Source organism: Coregonus clupeaformis, chromosome 1, assembly GCF_020615455.1.
Source record: "Coregonus clupeaformis isolate EN_2021a chromosome 1, ASM2061545v1, whole genome shotgun sequence".
In the NCBI taxonomy this organism is placed as follows: Eukaryota; Metazoa; Chordata; class Actinopteri; order Salmoniformes; family Salmonidae; genus Coregonus; species Coregonus clupeaformis.
Genome location: NC_059192.1, coordinates 76,451,478 through 76,473,460, shown reverse-complemented (window position 1 = coordinate 76,473,460; position 21,983 = coordinate 76,451,478). Strand labels below are relative to the sequence as shown.

At 45.3% G+C, this 21,983-nt stretch overlaps 1 protein-coding gene across 3 annotated transcripts; it reads right to left on the bottom strand.

The window, feature by feature from the left end:
• Positions 1 to 984: 984 nt before the first annotated feature.
• LOC121577156 (vacuolar fusion protein CCZ1 homolog) lies at positions 985 to 20,632 on the bottom strand. 3 transcript variants are annotated; one of them, XM_041890935.2, is made up of 17 exons: positions 20,529 to 20,632; positions 17,702 to 17,763; positions 17,515 to 17,611; positions 17,222 to 17,319; positions 17,014 to 17,107; positions 16,315 to 16,395; positions 16,140 to 16,187; positions 15,920 to 16,003; positions 14,011 to 14,186; positions 9,984 to 10,065; positions 6,768 to 6,829; positions 4,758 to 4,869; positions 4,207 to 4,240; positions 3,995 to 4,112; positions 2,412 to 2,570; positions 2,141 to 2,268; positions 985 to 2,054 (listed from the first exon to the last, which is right to left on the bottom strand). In XM_041890935.2, the coding sequence occupies exons 2-17, from the start codon at positions 17,707 to 17,709 to the stop codon at positions 1,999 to 2,001; spliced, it is 1,437 nt and encodes a 478-aa protein (XP_041746869.2). In that variant the 5' UTR covers positions 17,710 to 17,763; positions 20,529 to 20,632; the 3' UTR covers positions 985 to 1,998. The 3 variants fall into 3 exon arrangements, with proteins under 3 accessions (XP_041746869.2, XP_041746873.2, XP_041746876.2); XM_041890939.2 differs by lacking the exon at positions 20,529 to 20,632 and adding an exon at positions 20,028 to 20,512; XM_041890942.2 differs by lacking the exon at positions 17,702 to 17,763 and having other exon boundaries at positions 20,529 to 20,615.
• Positions 20,633 to 21,983: the final 1,351 nt, after the last annotated feature.

Sequence of the window (21,983 nt, the reverse complement as noted above, 5' to 3'; positions counted from 1 at the left end):
TGACCTCGCCTTCTGGATGATAGCGGGGTGAACAGGCAGTGGCTCGGGTGGTTGATGTTCTTGATAATCTTTTTGGCCTTCCTGTGACATCGGGTGCTGTAGGTGTCCTGGAGGGTGGGTAGTTTGCCCCCGGTAATGCGTTCGGCAGACCGCACCACCCTCTGGAGAGCCCTGCGGTTGCGGGTGGTGCAGTTGCCGTACCAGGCGGTGATACAGCCCGACAGGATGCTCTCAATTGTGCCTCTGTAAAAGTTTGTGAGGGTTTTAGGTGCCAAGCCAAATTTCTTCAGCTTCCTGTGGTTGAAGAGGCTCTGTTGCGCCTTCTTCACCACACTGTCTGCGTGGGTGGACCATTTCAGTTTGTCAGTGATGTGTACGCCAAGGAAGTTGAAGCTTTACACCTTCTCCACTGCGGTCCCGTCGATGTGGATAGGTGGGTGCACCCTCTGCTGTTTCCTGAAGTCCACGATCATCTCCTTTGTTTTGTTGATGTTGAGTGAGAGGTTATTTTCCTGGCATCACACTCCCATAGCCCTCACCTCCTCCCTGTAGGCTGTCTCGTCGTTGTTGGTAATCAAGCCTACTACTATTGTGTCGTCTGCAAACTTGATGTTTGGAGGCGTGCTTGGCCACACAGTCATGGGTGAACAGGGAGTACAGGAAGGGGCTGAGCACGCACCCTTGTGGGGCCCCAGTGTTGAGGATCAGTGAAGTGGAGATTTGTTTCCTACCTTCACCACCTGGGGTGACCCGTCAGGAAGTCCAGGACCCAGTTGCACAGGGCGGGGTTCAGACCCAGGGCCCCGAGCTTAATGATGAGCTTGGAGGGTACTATGGTGTTGAAGGCTGAGCTATAGTCAATGAACAGCATTCTTACACAGCTATTCCTCTTGTCCAGATGGGACAGGGCAGTGTGATGGCGAGAGCATTCCCTTGTCAAACAGAACATCTATTTTTAGGCTGTCATTGAAATGGGCTACATGGGAGGAAAATTAGAATTTCTTTAATTTATTTAAAGTTGGGGTTGTATATTACAAACCACATTACTTTAGACATTATACAAGACAAAATTATACAAGACAATGAACAGAAGAAAAACAGCATGTCTGTGCATGTCGGTTTTAAATCAATTTAGTGATCATGTCATGGTGTGTCCTTAACAACAACAAGTAGACCAATGACGTCAACTGTAAGAAACCGCTGACAGAAACTTAAACAAGAAGACAATTACAAATTCAGTAACATTCTGATAATTTTATAATGCTGTGTTCCTGAGTTGTTCCTGAGTGGTCTAGTCTCAGTCCTGACTTAAATTTGCTTGAAAATCAGAGACAAGGTTTGAATATTGCTGTCCATTAATGATTCCCAACCAAATTGAACTCGAGAGATTTTGACAAAAACAATGGGCATATGCTGCCCTAAGAGATGTGCAAAGTTGGTAGAACCTTACTCAAAATGATTCACAGCTGTAATGGCTGCCAAAAGGTGCTTCCACCAAGTATTAACTCTTGTGAAGACATACACAATCAAGACGTGTTCGTTTTTTGTATTAATTAGAAAAATTGTCTATAACTTTCTTTCACTTTGAAAATGTGGAGTTGCGTAGATCTGTATGAAACAAAACTATTTACTCCCTTTTTATATTTAATTTTAAGGCAGCAAAATGTGAAGACTGTGCAAGGGGTGTGTAGACTTCCACAAGGCACTATATGTCTTCTATCATGCCTATAATTAATTATATTTAATGTTAGAAGAATATAATAATTCTTCTAACATGCCTATAATGTGGTTACTAAATAGATTCTGGACCTATCCCCCACGGGGGGACGCGTGCGTGGCATTTTCATGGTTTGGTCGGACTCTTACATAATCTATGCAATTATTGCATTACACTGATGCTGTCATAATACCCTGCAATGCTGACAGTTTTAGTGTTGTGAAACAGTCCATTTCTTTCTCCTTCTCGTTCTTCTTTGTGCAGTTCTTCCTTTCCTTCCTTCAGTCCAAGAAAAAAATGTTGTTGAACTGTGTCGCACAGAGCTTATTCACTTCTTCTGTTGGATCAGCAAGCATAACCAAGAAAACAAAATCATTAATTCTTCCTTCAATCAATCTATCTATCTATCTATGTTGGACCTACCATTAACTTCAATCAAATTGACATTCTTCTGGTTCAAGATGACGTACAGCTCTCTCTGGTCCGACTTCTTGCCGACCACCCAGTAGTCGGTCATTGCCTTCACAATGATCTCTTCATCTTCATCAACCCTGAGGCAACAAAAAGCACATGAACATAAGGTCACTATAATATACTGTACTCAAAGAGAGCTGTCAAAACTAGGCCTCAGAGAGCTAACCCTAACAGGGTTGTATTTTTGTTGTGGTACATTGTCGTTGTGGTTAGTGCTTACCGGGCAAAGTCACAGTTGATGTCTCCCAGAATCTTCATGAGGTCTGGGTGGACGGAGGTCAGAGACACACTGGGTGTCTTCCTCATGTGGATGGTGCTCTTCTCTGCCAGGTTCATGTGGTTGAAGTAGATGAACTTGAACTGGGGGTCCTTGTCCGGCCTGCAACAACACAGAGGGAAAGGATGACGATCATTACAAGGATGAGAGGAGAGTCTACTGCCCTGTTCACACTACTGAGCCGAGATGAGCAGAGCCAAGCAGAACTAAGCAGAACTGTACTGTGCTAGCCTGCTTGCGCATTCAACAGAGTTGCTGGAACCTTTCCAGGCCAATATGAAAATAAAATATCCTTGCCAGCACAATATGTTATGATAAAGGTAGACTCAGCGTTATGACGTTGCCACGAGCAGCACCGCAGATATTGAGATGAGCGCGATGCAAGACTTTGATCTCAGAGTCACACAGAGTATCTGAGCATTTGTATGCTTCACGTTGCTACACTGGGAAGCTACAGGACCACGACAGCAGAGAAGGTTAGCCTCGTGCTTCAACGCTCTTAGTTGTTGTGGAAATCGGCCCAATATTGCGGTTTACTTCGTGCATCATCAGTTTCTCCAGGTCATTGAGTTCATTGGTCCAATCATCAATGAAGGATGCCATGGCATGAACGCTTACCTTTTAAAAACACATTATGACAATAAGGTGAGATGGACACTCCTCTAGCAGGACGTTTTACTGACAGTCAAACTACAGGCATCAATAATAGATAGATTGAAGCCATGCTACCCATTTTGGTAGTCCCGAGAATCAAACCCACTATATTGGCATTGCAAGCGCCATGCTCAACCAACCTCCACACAGTTCCGGTCAGGCTTTGAGCCAGCTCCCTGAGAACTTTTGGCAGCCATTAGTAATTCCGACCATTCTTCACTACTATGATAAATGGAACCCATCATCAAATTGTCTAAGAGTCCAGACTTGGGTTACAGTAGCATGCTTATCTTAAACAAGCTGTTGTAAGGAGTGCAGGCCAGTGTGCCTAACCCCTGGGGTAAGACTGGGGCCGTAGTAATGTTTCCCTGAGTAACACTGCGATATCAGATGGTTATATGGCGTCTCATCTAACTCTTAACGTCATTGTCAGCCAAATGTAGGGCAAGATTTGAGTTCACTTCAGTGACTGTTAACAGTAACACTGCTGGTGGTCCCCATTCTGACAAACAGAGAAGTGGCTCGTGTTAAAACAACTAAAATAAAACTGTTTGGCTGCTCAACAGTCTTCCAGTCCAAATTCAATTACATTCAATTGCTCCTGATAAGGGCAAGCTCCACTTCAGTGCATGCTGTGACAATAGTCTCTAGCTGTTGTATTTATAAGGGGTTAGTCTCTTGTGAAAGACGAATCTGGCAAGCGCGCATGTGAGATTTGGTTCCGGATGCTACGTTTAATGAGGGGTCGGGTCGACTGTACACCCCTTTCAATATTTCGGACCATAATCTCTATCATTGCGTGTTGAAGCAACCCAGTCCCAGGAATTGGAGTGGAGGTTAGAGGCTTTGCAGATTAAAGTAACAGTACTGACCCTGATATCCTGCGGTTGATGTTGTACTGTTCACATATGTCTGAGGCCAGCAGGGTGAGCTGAGGTCCCACCATGCCATCCAGCTGCTCACAGAACTCCCTCGTCAGCTCCACCAACGCTGGGAGAGAGAGAGAATATGATCATACAGTTAGAATTAGTAGAATGGATTTAGGAGGGGGGGGGGTGACCAAATTATATGAGAGGATACTCACTGCTGATCATAAAACAAACCACTGCATTCATCGACTGAAATAAAGCAGACAATGTGCTGTTTCAATACAATGGGTCTAGAGAAAGGAATACTATAATTTAGAACCTATTACCAAACACATTGAATTTATGAATCATTTAAGGAAGCCATTTGAGAGACCAGAGAACAAAGCCGTCTATTCCCAACAAGAGGTCAACTTGGGTCAAACCCTCCCTCTGTTCTTCAGTTATGAAATAATAACAGATTACCAAATTGTCTGCCAAACAAATAATGGGTTGGGAGTACTACCCATCTGGCTCTCTTTAAAACATAAAAAATAAAGCCTCTTTGGGTGATTTCCATAATTAATGCTACCGAGTTCCCACGAACCCAGCAGGACTCCAGACCACAGTTCCCTTCTCCTTAGTTGCGTCCCAAATGACCTCCCTTTTCCCTATGTAGTGTACTTCTTTTGACCAGAGCCCTGCACTACTTTTGACTAGAGCCCTATGGTCAAACGTAGTGCACTATATAGGGAGTATGTTGCTATTTGGAACACAGCCCTCTCCTCACCTTATAAACGATCAAATGCAGCTCCTCATAACTGTCCTCTGTGTTAACAAATATTCTGGGGAAGCGGAAATTGGCCTCTGGGTCTTTGAGGTTAGCAGGTCCCGTCAAAAACCTGAGGGTGGAGAGAGGACAGGATATGAAAAGGAGGATGCATCACAGCTCATCATGATTACTGTGAATGACAAGGGTGTTTCACAATCACAGAACAAATCTAGTTTGATACAAATCAAAAACTGTTTTACCTCACAAATAATAGCATAGAAATTGCCTGAGACAAAACATTTAAGTGATGCAGGCCTAAAAATAACAAATTAATACAGTGAATCCCCAAGTCACGAATGCCGTTTGTAAATGTATATGTGGGCCTACAGCAGGTTTGTAGACTGTGTGGGTTTGCATACTGTGTGTGCGTACGTACTGTACGTGCGTGCGACCGTTCCATAATTTACACTAACATTTCTCCCTGCCCTTGGGGCCTTTGCTGGATAATCTCCTTGTTAAATGATCCTCTCTCTCTCTCTGTGTATCCCAGGAGTCAGCCCGGGATTGGAGTGTCCAATTCCCCTCGCAGTCACGAATCACACCGGCGGCAGCACGCTCTCAGGGCTATTTCAGCCACAACCGTTGCTGACATGTGTATAAAATCAAGCACACAGCCATCCGATCTCCACAGACAAACATTAGCAGTAGAATGGCCATATTGAAGAGCTCAGTGACTTTCAACATGGCACTGTCATAGGATGTCACCTTTCCAACAAGTCAGTTCATCAAATTTCTGCCCTGTTAGAGCTGCCCCGGTCAACTGTAAGTGCTGTTATTGTGATGTGGAAATGTCTAGGAGCAACAACGGCTCAGCCACGAAGTGGTAGGCCACACAAGCTCACAGAACGGGACCACCGAGTGCTGAAGCGCGTAGTGCGTAAAAATCGTCTGTCCTCAGTTGCAACACTCACTACCGAGTTCCAAACTGCCTCTGGAAGCAACGTCAGCACAATAACTGTTCGTTGGGAGCTTCATGAAATGGGTTTCCATGGCCGAGCAGCCGCACACAAGCCTATGATCACCATGCGCAATGCCAAGCGTCGGCTGGAGTGGTGTAAAGCTCGCCGCCATTTGACTCTGGAGTAGTGGAAACGCGTTCTCCGGAGTGATGAATCACGCTTCACCATCTGGCAGTCCGACGGACGAATCTGGGTTTGGCGGATGCCAGGAGAATGCTACCTGCTCGAATGCATAGTACCAACTGTAAAGTTTGGTGGAGAAGGAATAATGGTCTGGGGCTGTTTTTCAAGGTTCGGTCTAGGCCCCATAGTTCAAGTGAAGGGAAATCTTAAAGCTACAGCTTACAATTACATTCTAGACGATTCTGTGCTTCCAACTTTGTGGCAACAGTTGGGGAAGGCCCTTTCCTATTTCAGCATTACAATGCCCCCGTGCACAAAGCGAGGTCCATACAGAAATGGTTTGTCGAGATCGGTGTGGAAGAACTTGACTGGCCTGCACAGAGCCCTGACCTCAACCCCATCTAACACCTTTGGGATGAATTAGAACACTGAATGCGAGCCAGGCCTAATCGCCCAACATCAGTGCCGACCTCACTAATGCTCCCCGCAGCAATGTTCCAACATCTAGTGGAAAGCCTTCCCCGAAGAGTGGAGGCTGTTATAGCATTAAAGGGGGGACCAACTCCATATTAATGCCCATGATTTTGCATTAGATGTTCGACGAGCAGGTGTCCACATACTTTTGCCATGTAGTGTATCTCCTCCTTTCTCCCTCTCAAGCACAGAGGGCTCTAGGGTGGACTAGGCTACACAGGGACTCTTAAATAACTTAGCTCTCCCTCTCTCTCGCTGTTAAGTGTGATCCCAGAGTCAGTCCCCCTCCTTTGTGTCTGTGTGTAGGATGATAGAGAAATCTAATGTCAGCGGGGTAAGAACACGTCGTGTTGGAACACTGATCAGCAATCCTCCATGGGGAGGGGACCAGAGAGGGCGTTTAAGGATTTACCTCCCATAGTGAAGCAGATTCCCTGCCACCTCTGGTGTTAGGGGAGAGTCCCTACCAGCCAGCTGGAGAGAGACAGGGAGAGAAGGAGTGGATGGAGAAGAGAGACAGGGAGAGAGATAGGAAGAGAGGGGGGAGAGGGAGTGGGTGGAGAAGAGAGACAGGGAGAGAGATAGGAAGAGAGGGGGGAGAGGGAGTGGGTGGAGAAGAGAGACAGGGAGAGAGGGGGAGAGAGGGAGTGGGTGGAGAAGAGAGACAGGGAGAGAGACAGGGAGAGAGGGAGTGGGTGGAGAAGAGAGACAGGGAGAGAGACAGGGAGAGAGGGAGTGGGTGGAGAAGAGAGACAGGGAGAGAGGGAGTGTGTGGAGAAGAGAGACAGGGAGAGAGACAGGAAGAGAGGGGGGAGAGGGAGTGGGTGGAGAAGAGAGAGGGGGAGAGAGGGAGTGGGTGGAGAAGAGAGACAGGGAGAGAGGGAGTGGGTGGAGAAGAGAGACAGGGAGAGAGACAGGGAGAGAGGGAGTGGGTGGAGAAGAGAGACAGGGAGAGAGACAGGAAGAGAGGGGGGAGAGGGAGTGGGTGGAGAAGAGAGAGGGGGAGAGAGGGAGTGGGTGGAGAAGAGAGACAGGGAGAGAGGGGGAGAGGGTGGAGAAGAGAGACAGGGAGAGAGACAGGGAGAGAGGGAGTGGGTGGAGAAGAGAGACAGGGAGAGAGACAGGAAGAGAGGGGGGAGAGGGAGTGGGTGGAGAAGAGAGACAGGGAGAGAGGGAGTGGGTGGAGAAGAGAGACAGGGAGAGAGGGAGTGGGTGGAGAAGAGAGACAGGGAGAGAGGGAGTGGGTGGAGAAGAGAGACAGGGAGAGAGGGAGTGGGTGGAGAAGAGAGATAGGGAGAGACAGGGAGTGGGTGGAGAAGAGAGACAGGGAGAGAGGGAGTGGGTGGAGAAGAGAGACAGGGAGAGAGGGAGTGGGTGGAGAAGAGAGACAGGGAGAGAGGGAGTGGGTGGAGAAGAGAGACAGGGAGAGAGGGAGTGGGTGGAGAAGAGAGATAGGGAGAGAGACAGGGAGAGAGGGAGTGGGTGGAGAAGAGAGACAGGGAGAGAGGGAGTGGGTGGAGAAGAGAGACAGGGAGAGAGAGAGTGGGTGGAGAAGAGAGACAGGGAGAGAGGGAGTGGGTGGAGAAGAGAGACAGGGAGAGAGGGAGTGGGTGGAAAAGAGAGACATGGAGAGAGACAGGGAGAGAGGGAGTGGGTGGAGAAGAGAGACAGGGAGAGAGGGAGAAAACCTGCTTTAATATAACTTCACAAATCATTATCAACATTCTCTGGAGCCTGTGGGGTAACAATGTGTAGTAAACTACAACCTGCCCGCTTGACCCTATCCCCTCCTCTCTTCTCCAGACCATCTCCGGTGACCTTCTCCCTTACCTCACCCCGCTCATCAACTCATCCTTGACCACTGGCTATGTCCCTTCCGTCTTCAAGAGAGCGAGAGTTGCACCCCTTCTCAAAAAACCTACACTCGATCCCTCCGATGTCAACAACTATAGACCAGTATCTCTTCTTTCTTTTCTCTCCAAAACTCTTGAGCGTGCCGTCTTTAGCCAACTCTCTTGCTATCTCTCTCAGAATTACCTTCTTGATCCAAACTAGTCAGGTTTCAAGACTGGTCATTCAACTGAGACTGCTCTTCTCTGTGTCACGGAGGCTCTCCGCACTGCTAAAGCTAACTATCTCTCCTCTGCTCTTGTCCTTCTAGACCTGTCTGCTGCCTTTGATACTGTGAACCATCAGATCCTCCTCTCCACCCTCTCCGAGTTGGGCATCTCCGGCGCGGCTCACTCTTGGATTGCGTCCTACCTGACAGGTCGCTCCTACCAAGTGGCGTGGCGAGAATCTGTCTCCGCACCACGTGCTCTCACCACTGGTGTCCCCCAGGGCTCAGTTCTAGGCCCTCTCCTATTCTCGCTATACACCAAGTCACTTGGCTCTGTCATATCCTCACATGGCCTCTCCTATCATTGCTACTCGCAGACGACACACAACTAATCTTCTCCTTTCCCCCTTCTGATAACCAGGTGGCGAATCGCATCTCTGCATGTCTGGCAGACATATCAGTGTGGATGACGGATCACCACCTCAAGCTGAACCTCGGCAAGACGGAGCTGCTCTTCCTCCCGGGGAAGGACTGCCCGTTCCATGATCTCGCCATCACGGTTGACAACTCTGTTGTGTCCTCCTCCCAGAGTGCAAAGAGCCTTGGCGTGACCTGGACATCACCCTGTCGTTCTCCGCTAACATCAAGGCGGTGACCCGATCCTGTAGGTTCATGCTCTACAACATTCGGAGAGTACGACCCTGCCTTACACAGGAAGCGGCACAGGTCCTAATCCAGGCACTTGTCATCTCCCGTCTGGATTACTGCAACTCGCTGTTGGCTGGGCTCCCTGCCTGTGCCATTAAACCCCTACAACTCATCCAGAATGCCGCAGCCCGTCTGGTGTTCAACCTTCCCAAGTTCTCTCACGTCACCCCGCTCCTCCGCACACTCCACTGGCTTCCAGTTGAAGCAGCTTGCATCTGCTACAAGACCATGGTGCTTGCCTATGGAGCTGTGAGGGGAACGGCACCTCCGTACCTTCAGGCTCTGATCAGTCCCTACACCCAAATGAGGGCATTGCGTTCATCCACCTCTGGCCTGCTGGCCCCCCTACCTCTGCGGAAGCACAGTTCCCGCTCAGCCCAGTCAAAACTGTTCACTGCTCTGGCACCCCAATGGTGGAACAAGCTCCCTCACGATGCCAGGACAGCGGAGTCACTCACCACCTTCCGGAGACACTTGAAACCCCACCTCTTTAAGGAATAACTGGGATAGGATAAAGCAATCCTTCTACCCCCCCTTACCCCACCCCAAAGAAAAATAAATAAATAAGAAAACATATTGTAAAGTGGTTATCCCACTGGCTATAAGGTGAATGCACCAATTTGTAAGTCGCTCTGGATAAGAGCGTCTGCTAAATGACGTAAATGTACATGTAACTAATTGTGCCTGTTACATTCGTCGGTCAAATATGCTGTTTAGGTTTTCTACTGCCAAGTTTACACCTTCACTACTACAGTGAAACATTTTGTCCAGGAAGGTGTATAAAAGGGATTGAATTTGTTGTTGCCTAATTGTTTTTTGGTAGGTTTCTACACTACTGTTTTTCCATCTACACACACACACCTCTGGTTCGGAGTGTCTGGGGAACAGTGATGTCGTCAGGTACTTGTACAGGATCCGCATGTCATCCTGCACCAGACCACTCCTGCATGGGGACAACAAAAAAAGGGACACACCTTAGTTAGCATCAACCATTTCCTGTTCCTGTTCAGAGTCTGTTCAGGAGTATTGATAAACTAAGCCCATCATCTCCATGGTAGGCCCAATGCTATCAAAACTGCTCCTTTGATTAGCAATCAATCAAATCATTACAATCATTCTATTATCGTTCACGTAATCCCCTGATTAGATACAGTGCCTTGCAAAAGTATTCATCCCCTTTGGCGTTTTTCCTATTTTGTTGCATTACAACCTGTAATTTAAATGGATTTTTATTTGGACTTCATCTAATGGACATACACAAAATAGTCCAAATTGGTGAAGTGAAAAAAAAAAGTTGTTTCAAATAATTCAAAAAAAATAAATAACGGAAAAGTGGTGCGTGCATATGTATTCACCCCCTTTGCTATGAAGCCCCTAAATAAGATCTGGTGCGACCAATTACATTCAGAAGTCACATAATTAGTTAAATAAAGTCCACCTGTGTGCAATCTAAGTGTCACATGATCTGTCACATGATCTCAGTATATATACAGTGGGGAAAAAAAGTATTTAGTCAGCCACCAATTGTGCAAGTTCTCCCACTTAAAATGATGAGAGAGGCCTGTAATTTTCATCATAGGTACACGTCAACTATGACAGACAAAATGAGATTTTTTTTCTCCAGAAAATCACATTGTAGGATTTTTTATGAATGTATTTGCAAATTATGGTGGAAAATAAGTATTTGGTCAATAACAAAAGTTTCTCAATACTTTGTTATATACCCTTTGTTGGCAATGACACAGGTCAAACGTTTTCTGTAAGTCTTCACAAGGTTTTCACACACTGTTGCTGGTATTTTGGCCCATTCCTCCATGCAGATCTCCTCTAGAGCAGTGATGTTTTGGGGCTATCGCTGGGCAACACGGACTTTCAACTCCCTCCAAAGATTTTCTATGGGGTTGAGATCTGGAGACTGGCTAGGCCACTCCAGGACCTTGAAATGCTTCTTACGAAAGCCACTCCTTCGTTGCCCGGGCGGTGTGTTTGGGATCATTGTCATGCTGAAAGACCCAGCCACATTTCATCTTCAATGCCCTTGCTGATGGAAGGAGGTTTTCACTCAAAATCTCACGATACATGGCCCCATTCATTCTTTCCTTTACACGGATCAGTCATCCTGGTCCCTTTGTAGAAAAACAGCCCCAAAGCATGATGTTTCCACCCCCATGCTTCACAGTAGGTATGGTGTTCTTTGGATGCAACTCGGCATTCTTTGTCCTCCAAACACGACGAGTTGAGTTTTTACCAAAAAGTTATATTTTGGTTTCATCTGACCATATGACATTCTCCCAATCCTCTTCTGGATCATCCAAATGCACTCTAGCAAACTTCAGACGGGCCTGGACATGTACTGGCTTAAGCAAGGGGACACGTCTGGCACTGCAGGATTTAAGTTCCTGGCGGCGTAGTGTGTTACTGATGGTAGGCTTTGTTACTTTGGTCCCAGCTCTCTGCAGGTCATTCACTAGGTCCCCCCCGTGTGGTTCTGGGATTTTTGCTCACCGTTCTTGTGATCATTTTGACCCCACGGGTGAGAACTTGCGTGGAGCCCCAGATCGAGGGAGATTATCAGTGGTCTTGTATGTCTTCCATTTCCTAATAATTGCTCCCACAGTTGATTTCTTCAAACCAAGCTGCTTACCTATTGCAGATTCAGTCTTCCCAGCCTGGTGCAGGTCTACAATTTTGTTTCTGGTGTCCTTTGACAGCTCTTTGGTCTTGGCCATAGTGGAGTTTGGAGTGTGACTGTTTGAGGTTGTGGACAGGTGTCTTTTATACTGATAACAAGTTCAAACAGGTGCCATTAATACAGGTAACGAGTGGAGGACAGAGGAGCCTCTTAAAGAAGAAGTTACAGGTCTGTGAGAGCCAGAAATCTTGCTTGTTTGTAGGTGACCAAATACTTATTTTCCACCATAATTTGCAAATAAATTCATTAAAAATCCTACAATGTGATTTTCTGGATTTTTTTCCCTCAATTTGTCTGTCATAGTTGACGTGCACCTATGATGAAAATTACAGGCCTCTCTCATCTTTTTAAGTGGGAGAACTTGCACAATTGGTGGCTGACTAAATACTTTCTTCCCCCACTGTATATACACCTGTTCTGAAAGGCCCCAGAGTCTGCAACACCACCAAGCAAGCGGCACCACCAAGCAAGCGGCACCATGAAGACCAAGGAGCTCTCCAAACAGGTCAGGGACAAAGTTGTGGAGAAGTACAGATCAGGGTTGGGTTATAAAAAAATATCTGAAACTTTGAACATCCCACGGAGCACCATTAAATCCATTATTAAAAAATTGAAAGAATATGCCAAGAGAGGGCCGCCCACCAAAACTCACGGACCAGGCAAGGAGGGCATTAATCAGAGAGGCAACAAAGACACCAAAGATAACCCTGAAGGAGCTGCAAAGCTCCACAGCGGAGATTGGAGTATCTATCCATAGCACCACTTTAAGCCGTACACTCCACAGAGCTGGGCTTTACGGAAGAGTGGCCAGAAAAAAGCAATTGCTTAAAGAAAAAAATATGCAAACGTTTGGTGTTCGCCAAAAAGCATGTGGGAGACTCCCCAACATATGGAAGAAGGTATTCTGGTCAGATAAGACTACAATTGAGCTTTTTGGCCATCAAGAAAAACGCTATGTCTGGCGCAAACCCAACACCTCTCATCATCCCGAGAACACCATCCCCACAGTGAAGCATGGTGGTGGCAGCATCATGCTGTGGGGATGTTTTTCATCGGCAGGGACTGGGAAACTGGTCAGAATTGAAGGAATGATGGATGGCGCTAAATACAGGGAAATTCTTGAGGGAAACCTGTTTCAGTCTTCCAGAGATTTGAGACTGGGACGGAGGTTCACCTTCCAGCAGGACAATGACCCTAAGCATACTGCTAAAGCTACACTCAAGTGGTTTAAGGGGAAACATTTAAATGTCTTGGAATGGCCTAGTCAAAGCCCAGACCTCAATCCAATTGAAAATCTGTGGTATGACTTAAAGATTGCTGTACACCAGCGGAACCCATCCAACTTCATGGAGCTGGAGCAGTTTTGCCAGTGGCTAGATGTGCCAAGCTTATAGAGACATACCCCAAGAGACTTGCAGCTGTAATTGCTGCAAAAAGTGGCTCTACAAAGTATTGACTTTAGGGGGGGGGAATAGTTATGCACGCTCAAGTTCTGTTTTTTTGTCTTATTTCTTGTTTGTTTCACAAGAAAAAATATTTTGCATCTTCAAAGTGGTAGGCATGTTGTGTAAATGAAATGATACAAACCCCCAAAAAATCCATTTTAATTCCAGGTAAGGCAACAATATAGGAAAAATGCCAAGGGGGGGTGAATACTTTCGCAAGCCCTGGTTTCAGTTCAGACCGATAGTTCAAAGTGAGAGACATGTCGGGATGGGAGTTACTGTAATCAGATTAAGGTGTATTTAAAGTCTCCTCTGTGCCTCCCAGCCAAGGTCTAGCCAGCCCCAACCCTAATGGGATGAGGAGCTGCCAGGCTCCCCCACACCTTACAGTGGTGAAGGGCTGCCTGGAGGCACCAAGGGCCTGCAGGCTATTTATAAGATCAGGGCCCTGGCACACACACAACACATACCCAGGAGGGGAAGCCCAATAAGCTCTCTCCTCCCCTCCCTTGGCTTTGGCGTGAAAAAGAGCCTACTAGATACAGAGCCAGTTGAACGGTGGAGCAGCCTGTGTCTCAAGATCATGCAAGAATACAATTCAGAGCTTATGTTTCTCCAACCAGTTCTGTTAGCTTCATTCCTACCCGTGCATTTGCAAATTGTAGGCTAAGTTTGGTTTCTACATGTGGGCAGGTGTTTAAGACCAAAGTACAGCAGACCACCCCCACACATCTGCTTCCCCCAGCCGTACCATATGAGCTGGTCGTTGTACAGAAAGGCTATGCATTTGATTAGGCTGAGGCTCTCCTCCACTCTGTTGACGAATGACTGGATCTTCAGGTAGGTCATCTTGTCCAGGGGGAAAAAGGTGATTCCCCCGAACACGTCCAGCAGGTCACAGGACTGCAGGTGCAGCGTCTGCAGGTACTGGAGGAGACCAGGGGACAGTTATTTTTTATTTATTTTACCTTTAGTTAACTAGGCAAGTCAGTTAAGAACAAATTCTTATTTACAATGACGGCCTACACCGGCCCAACCCGGACGACGCTGGGCCAATTGTGCGCCACCCTATGGGACTCCCAATCACGGCCGGTTGTGATACAGCCTGGAATCGAACCAGGGGGTCTGTAGTGACGCCTCAAACACTGAGATGCAGTGCCTTAGACCGCTGCGCCATTCGGGATCCCAGTCTGGGTGGACAATGGAAGGTGAATAGAAAGACATGTCTCTGTTTGGTTAATAGCCATCAGTGATACTTGGGGAAGGTGAAGTGTTAGCTTAGAAAGCAACGTTATACACACATCCCATTATGCTCAGATTTCATATCTGAGAAAACTTATTAAGAAACACAAAAGGTCTGCACACTGTATGCTGGACAATACAATGCTCCCATTTCCAGCTTCAATAGCAACAATATTTCTGTCCAAGGTGGACCTCTGTTAGGTCAAACCTGGAGATATTAGTTTACCTGCATAGTGCTTACATTGCTGTTCCCAAAGACAAGACAGGACGCTCTCTAGAATTGCTAGAACAGTGACATTCAACCTGGGATACCATACAGACACCACAGGCCCTCTCTGTGTCTTTAGGTTACATAATGGAAGGGAAAGCCCTTGATAGGATTAGGGAGAGCTGGGGGTTTCCTCTGATTGGCTAGGTATGAATAATGAACACAGGTCATTGATGTAAATGGACTGGGCCTGTAGTATGGCGGATGCTTTGACCAGCTCTTCTTGAGGAAGGGCTATTTCTGAGCAGGGATAATTAGTGGGAGAGGCCTTATTTGAAGACTGTCATCTGATCCTGCATTTAGTCACTGGAAAATCAATACAAGATCAACCCCTCTGATGATGGCTAGAAGCACCAGTAGCATCTGTCAAGCAGGCAGCCTGGCCTGGACACCACCATCAAACTGTTAGCAAAGTGGATAGCATATACGCATTGTAGCTTACAACACCGAATGCGAATGTCTTCACAGTAAAACTAGGACAGCTAAGGCTGCGTTTAGATGGTACGAGGTAGACGGCAAACCGTATGTCATTGTTTTCAATGTCAGCACGACGGTAAATGCCGTTGACCTGGCGGTGAATGCTGTCAGCCGCCACGGTAGATGGGACTCGCCGCCAAAGTTCAAATATTTCAACTTTTTCCGTAGCGTTGTTTTACTACCGGATGTTGATTTGCCCTGTTGTTTACTGACATCACCATAACAACGCATACAGTCGTGCTGGCTTGGTTTTGCCGTCACACTCTTTCTTGCTTTCTTGTCCCGCTATGCCAACTGGTATGACGGTTTTTGCGTCCCTGGTCTAAACGCAGCATAAGAGGTAGGACTTACTAAGAAGTAAGAGTCAATGGGTGTCTAATATATACGTTATTTTTACAAAGATATGCTAATCAATTTCACAAGTAATAAAGAATCCGGCATTGAAATAGCAGTGCCCTGCTCCTAGGAAAACATTTGAGAAAACACAACGTGCTTGGACGATTTCAGTTGAACAGTGCAATCAAGCTAAATTTCTCAAAGTATATAGGCACACGTGTAAAACAAATGTTCTGCATCCAATAAAACATTACAAATAACTCCCCACCTAGTGCCCCAATCATCATGCATATAGATGCAGAGAAGCATTTACTATGTAGTGTTTGATTTGTTTTACCCTGTAGAAGAACGTTTCGAGCTTCTGCATCAGCAGCTCCACCCCGCCTGCTTCCATTGCTCTGCCAAATGTGCCGTTGAAGAGCTGGAGAAAAGAGCAGCGTAAAGAACCATCAGCTAAACACATCCTTACTAGATGTAAGGTTCTTACACAATCTTTACTAAAGAATGTGAGCCAGTATGACTTGTACAGTACTCCCGAGCCCCAACCAGGTGCTCACCTTGTACATACTGTAGCATTCCCGTAGTACTGCACCATAAACTGTGTCCTACAGGAACAAATGAGAATAAACATCTGAATAAGAAATAAAAGTTCTGCAAAGAAGAGTTGAATTCACTCTTATATAGACAAAGATCAATAAACATGAATAAAAGACGCAACAAAATAAGACTTACAAGTATTTCCTCTTCCTGATATTCTATTGAAGGAGGTTTCCCATCTTTATTGGGTTTTTCTCCCATCGGGTTCCGTACCACCTGGACAGGTAGAGGAGAGGTATTATTGATTTAAAAGTATCCTAGGATACCTAATGACTTCTCAAAAAGACAAGTAGAGGGCGCAACCACTGAGTGTACAAAACATTAGGAACACCTGCTCTTTCCATGACAGACTGACCAGGTGAAAGCTATGATCCCTTATTGATGTCACCTGTTAAATCCACTTCAATCAGTGTAGATGAAGGAGGATACAGGTTCACAAAGGATTTTTAAGCCTTGAGACATGGATTGTGTATCATTCAGAGGGTGAATGGGCAAGACAAAATATTTAAGTGCCTTTGAAATGGGGTATGGTAGTAGGTTGTGTCAAGAACTACAATGCTGCTGGGTTTGTCATGCTCAACAGTTTCCCGTGTGTATCAAGAATGGTCCACCACCCAAAGGACATCCAAGTAACTTGACAACTGTGGGAAGCATTGGAGTCAACATGGGCCAGCATCCCTTTGGAACGCTTTCGACACCTTGTAGAATCCATGCCCCGACGAATTGAGGCTGTTCTGAGGGCAAAAGGGGGTGCAAATCAATCTTAGGAAGTGTTCTTAATGTTTTGTACACTCAATTTATAATATGTGTAAAGGAGCTGGAACACCAGCGTACCATGACGATCCAGAAACTGTCCTCCGCTTCAAAGAAATACTGCCTGTTCTTCTGTGTGTGGAGGGATTTAGCAGGCTTTGTTTGACAGAAGGTTCTGGAATATAGCAAAGATGGTGGTCAGGCCAGGGGATAGGAAATCAATACACACAACTAATATAGATGTAAGATGTATTTCCAGATGATTGATTTGTTAGTAGTTCTTGTGTACCTGGTAAACTGTACAATGGCCTCACAAAGGCCGACATTACGGAGCTTCTCATTCTTCTCAACCTCACTAGGATGGTAGAATAAAATCTTCTTCTCCTCCTATAATACATTCAAGGAGACAATTTCCATGAGGCACAGTATTTAAAAGGAGACCACAAAGTTGACATATATTCACATTGTATAATTTAAAGCAGCAAACATTGAGCTGATGAAGAGTTCATGTTCGCTTTGGTTGAAGTTCATAGTGAGAACATGTGAAACACACACAGGAGATCAAAACCAAGTGGAGCTCACCTCTCCCTCCCGTGGCCCAAATGAAGGATTATAGATGAAAAAACTGAGTAGAGATGGAGTGTACTGTATCTCTTGCATTCCCGAAGCCATTCTTGGACTGCAACAGAGAAAGATGCTGATCAACTATCTGTGACTGAACAGACTAAAAGATGTATCACCTGTTATCACAATAAGACACTGGTTTTACCTAATCATTAGTATGGTTTGTGTCTGGACTTCCTCTGTTCCAAAGTGAATTGAGCCTTGTGGCTGAAAACAAAAATAATATCAGCTTTAAACTCTACACATCATTTCAGAGAATAAGTGAGTCAGTGACAGTAAATTGCATCAAAAGCTCAATCTCAATATCTTGAACCAGGGCTGAAAGATACAGTTGAAGTCGGAAGTTTACATACACCTTAGCCAAATACATTTAAACTCAGTTTTTCACAATTCCTGAAATTTAATCCTAGTAAAAATTCCCTGTCTTAGGTCATTTAGGATCACCACTTTATTTTAAGAATGTGAAATGTCAAAATAATAGTAGAGAGAATGATTTATTTCAGCTTTTATTTCTTTCATCACATTCCCAGTGGGTCAGAAGTTTACATACACTCAATTAGTATTTGGTATCATTGCCTTTAAATTGTTTAACTAGGGTCAAACTTGTCAGGTAGCCTTCCACAAGCTTCCCACAATAAGTTGGGTGAATTTTGGCCCATTCCTCCTGACAGAGCTGGTGTAACTGAGTCAGGTTTGTAGGCCTCCTTGCTCGCACACACTTTTTCAGTTCTGCCCACAAATTTTCTATGGGATTGAGGTCAGGGCTTTGTGATGGCCACTCCAATACCTTGACTTTGTTGTTCTTAAGCGATTTTGCCACAACTTTGGAAGTATGCTTGGGGTCATTGTCCATTTGGAAGACCCATTTGCGACCAAGCTTTAACTTTCTGACTGATGTCTTGAGATGTTGCTTCAATATATCCACATAATTTTCCTTCCTCATGATGCCATTTATTTTGTGAAGTGCACCAGTCCCTCCTGCAGCAAAGCACCCCCAGAGTGTGATGCTGCCACCCCGTGCTTCACGGTTGGGATGGTGTTCTTCAGCTTACAAGCATTCCCCTTTTTCCTCCAAACATAACGTTGGTCATTATGGCCAAACAGTTCTATTTGTGTTTCATCATACCAGAGGACATTTCTCCAAAAAGTGTGATCTTTGTCCCCATGTGCAGTTGCAAACTGTAGTCTGGCTTTTTTTATGGTGGTTTTGGAGCAGTGGCTTCTTCCCTGCAGAGCTGCCTTTCAGGTTATGTCGATATAGGACTCGTTTTACTGTGGATATAGATACTTTTGTAACTGTTTCCTCAGGCATCTTCACAAGGTCCTTTGCTGTTCTGGAATTGATTTGCACTTTTCACACCAAAGTACGTTCATTTCTAGGAGACAGAACACGTCTCCTTCCTGAGCAGTATGACGGCTGCGTGGTCCCATGGTGTTTATACTTGCATACTATTGTTTGTACAGATGAACGTGGTACCTTCAGGCGTTTGGTAATTGCTCCCAAGGATGAACCAGACTTGTGGAGGTCTACAATTTTTTTACTGAGGTCTTGGCTGATTTCTTTTGATTTTCCCATGATGTCAAGCAAAGAGGCGCTGAGTTTGAAGGTAGGCCTTGAAATACATCCACAGGTACACCTCCAATTGACTCAAATGATGTCAATTAGACTATCAGAAGCTTCTAAAGCCATGACATCATTTTCTGGAATTTTCCAAGCTGTTTAAAGGCACAGTCAACTTAGTGTATGTAAACTTCTGACCCACTGGAATTGTGATAGTGAATTATAAGTGAAATAATCTGTCTGTTAACAATTGTTGGAAAAATTACTTGTGTCATGCACAAAGTAGATGTCCTAACCGACTTGCCAAAATTATAGTTTGTTAGCAAGAAATGTGTGGAGTGGTTGAAAAACGAGTTTTAATGACTCCAACCTACGTGTATGTAAACTTCCGACTTCAACTGTAGGTATGCATTTTCTGATCTGCACACCTTCCACTGGGTTAGAGAGAAATCTCAAGTCAAGTGGCACACTCACACCAGCCAACAATACAGCTACTAGTACTAGCTAGCTGTAGAAATGTATCCTAACTATCACACCTCAGGTGCATGGCTAACTGATTTCCTTTATGTGGCTTGCTAGGTGGCATTACAATCAGGCCTAATGCTTTCAAACAAAGGTGAGCTAGCCTGCTAGCTCGCTATTTTAGCCAACTCTCTCACAACTCAGCTAGCTAGCACATCGGCCTCAGTATGAAAAATGTATGCACTCACTAACTGTAAGTCGCTCTGGATAAGAGCGTCTGCTAGCTAAATTATTAAAATGTCGAATGTAAGATTCCCTAACAACACGCCACTTCGATACAGCTCAGACTTTTTCGTAGCAGGTTAGGAGAATTAACATAGCAGGTTTGGAGAACTTGGTTAAGGTTAGGAAAAGGGTTAGCGTTGGCCAGAATATATTCCAAACCTACGCTTGCTTACTGCTGCTGAAAAACTAGCAGTCGTTCAATCTTCTCGGTGTAAAAGTTGGGATAATGCGACAATTTGGAGTACAACGTATTTCTCATCCCTGGATTGAGGTACATTTTCCGAGCCATATCTTGCGCCGGCTCCACAGTGTCTTAATCTAAACAGGAAGCCTGACCGACCCCAGTGCAACTGTAGGGTCGGAATATATTCTGGTTAGGGTTAGCAAAAATGCTATCCTAACCTGCTACAAAAAGTAACTTGTATCTAAGTGTCGTGTTTTTAGGGAGTCCCTAGCTCTCAACCTCTAGGCGGCATTCTGCCTTCTCCCTACAGTTCTCAGCCATTAGCGTCGCCCACGACTGCCTCATGTGAACTACAATCCCGATGCTGCATTTTAACGTTTACAAAAACGTCAAATCGCTTGCAATACAGCTTTCAAAACATATGGCCCTTATCTTTCATTCAACAAGAAATAATCCTTCTAATAAAAAATATATACTTACTGTAGCAGTTACAGATCCATACAGCTATGGGTGCTTCCATCCGAGTAAACTACACTTCCGCTACACATCCCGAGTTACGCTCATTGGCACAGGTGGTCGCCTCTTGTCTTCCGTAAACAAACTCTGTAACATGGAGATACGGCCGTGTGGGAAAAGTAACCCCAACCTTATCAAGGTGTGTATCAATTTAAGTTTGTATTATTATTTTTAGCTGATATGAAAGATAAGGGACGGACCGATATGTACTGGAGGGCAGTGTTGGTACAAAATAGGGGAGGGTTGTCAAACTTGGTATTTTTGCTTTGGGGAGGGTCGTGTGCTTTTTGGGGGGACACAGGGGAGGGTAGTGCGTTTTTCCCCTGATTTACATTCACTCTTCTGCTCATATTTTCCCTATAAACAATGGCTTGACTTACTTCTGTGAAACGTTTGTGAAGGATTGATATGGTGTGGCTATTATTAAGCTTTAACTACTGCAGGCCTATAATATGAAGGCAGTGCGCTCCAACTGACAGTTGAACTTGAGGTGAGGAAGACTGTTTCAGGCCTACCAGAGTTACTCCTATAGTCTAAAAATAGAATTATTATCTTTATACAAAATATTCAGATAGAACATTTACTAATTACCCTCCTTCTGTACGTCTATCTACAAAGCAGATGCAGTGGCCATCTGACATAAAGAAATGCATGTCAGTGTCGTAGCATGCCACCGGCATATCTCTATATCTCTGGGGTTAGGCCTAAGCTTCTCTTCCTTTATATAGGCTACATATACAGTGGGGAGAACAAGTATTTGATACACTGCCGATTTTGCAGGTTTTCCTACTTACAAAGCATGTAGAGGTCTGTAATTTTTATCATAGGTACACTTCAACTGTGAGAGATGGAATCTAAAACAAAAATCCAGAAAATCACATTGTATGATTTTTAAGTAATTAATTTGCATTTTATTGCATGACATAAGTATTTGATCACCTACCAACCAGTAAGAATTCCGGCTCTCACAGACCTTTTCGTTTTTCTTTAAGAAGCCCTCCTGTTCTCCACTCATTACCTGTATTAACTGCACCTGTTTGAACTCGTTACCTGTATAAAAGACACCTGTCCACACACTCAATCAAACAGACTCCAACCTCTCCACAATGGCCAAGACCAGAGAGCTGTGTAAGGACATCAGAGATAAAATTGTAGACCTGCACAAGGCTGGGATGGGCTACAGGAAAATAGTCAAGCAGCCTGGTGAGAAGGCAACAACTGTTGGCGCAATTATTAGAAAATGGAAGAAGTTCAAGATGACGGTCAATCAACCTTGGTCTGGGGCTCCATGCAAGATCTCACCTCGTGGGGCATCAATGATCATGAGGAAGGTGAGGGATCAGCCCAGAACTACACGGCAGGACCTGGTCAATGACCTGAAGAGAGCTGGGACCACAGTCTCAAAGAAAAGCATTAGTA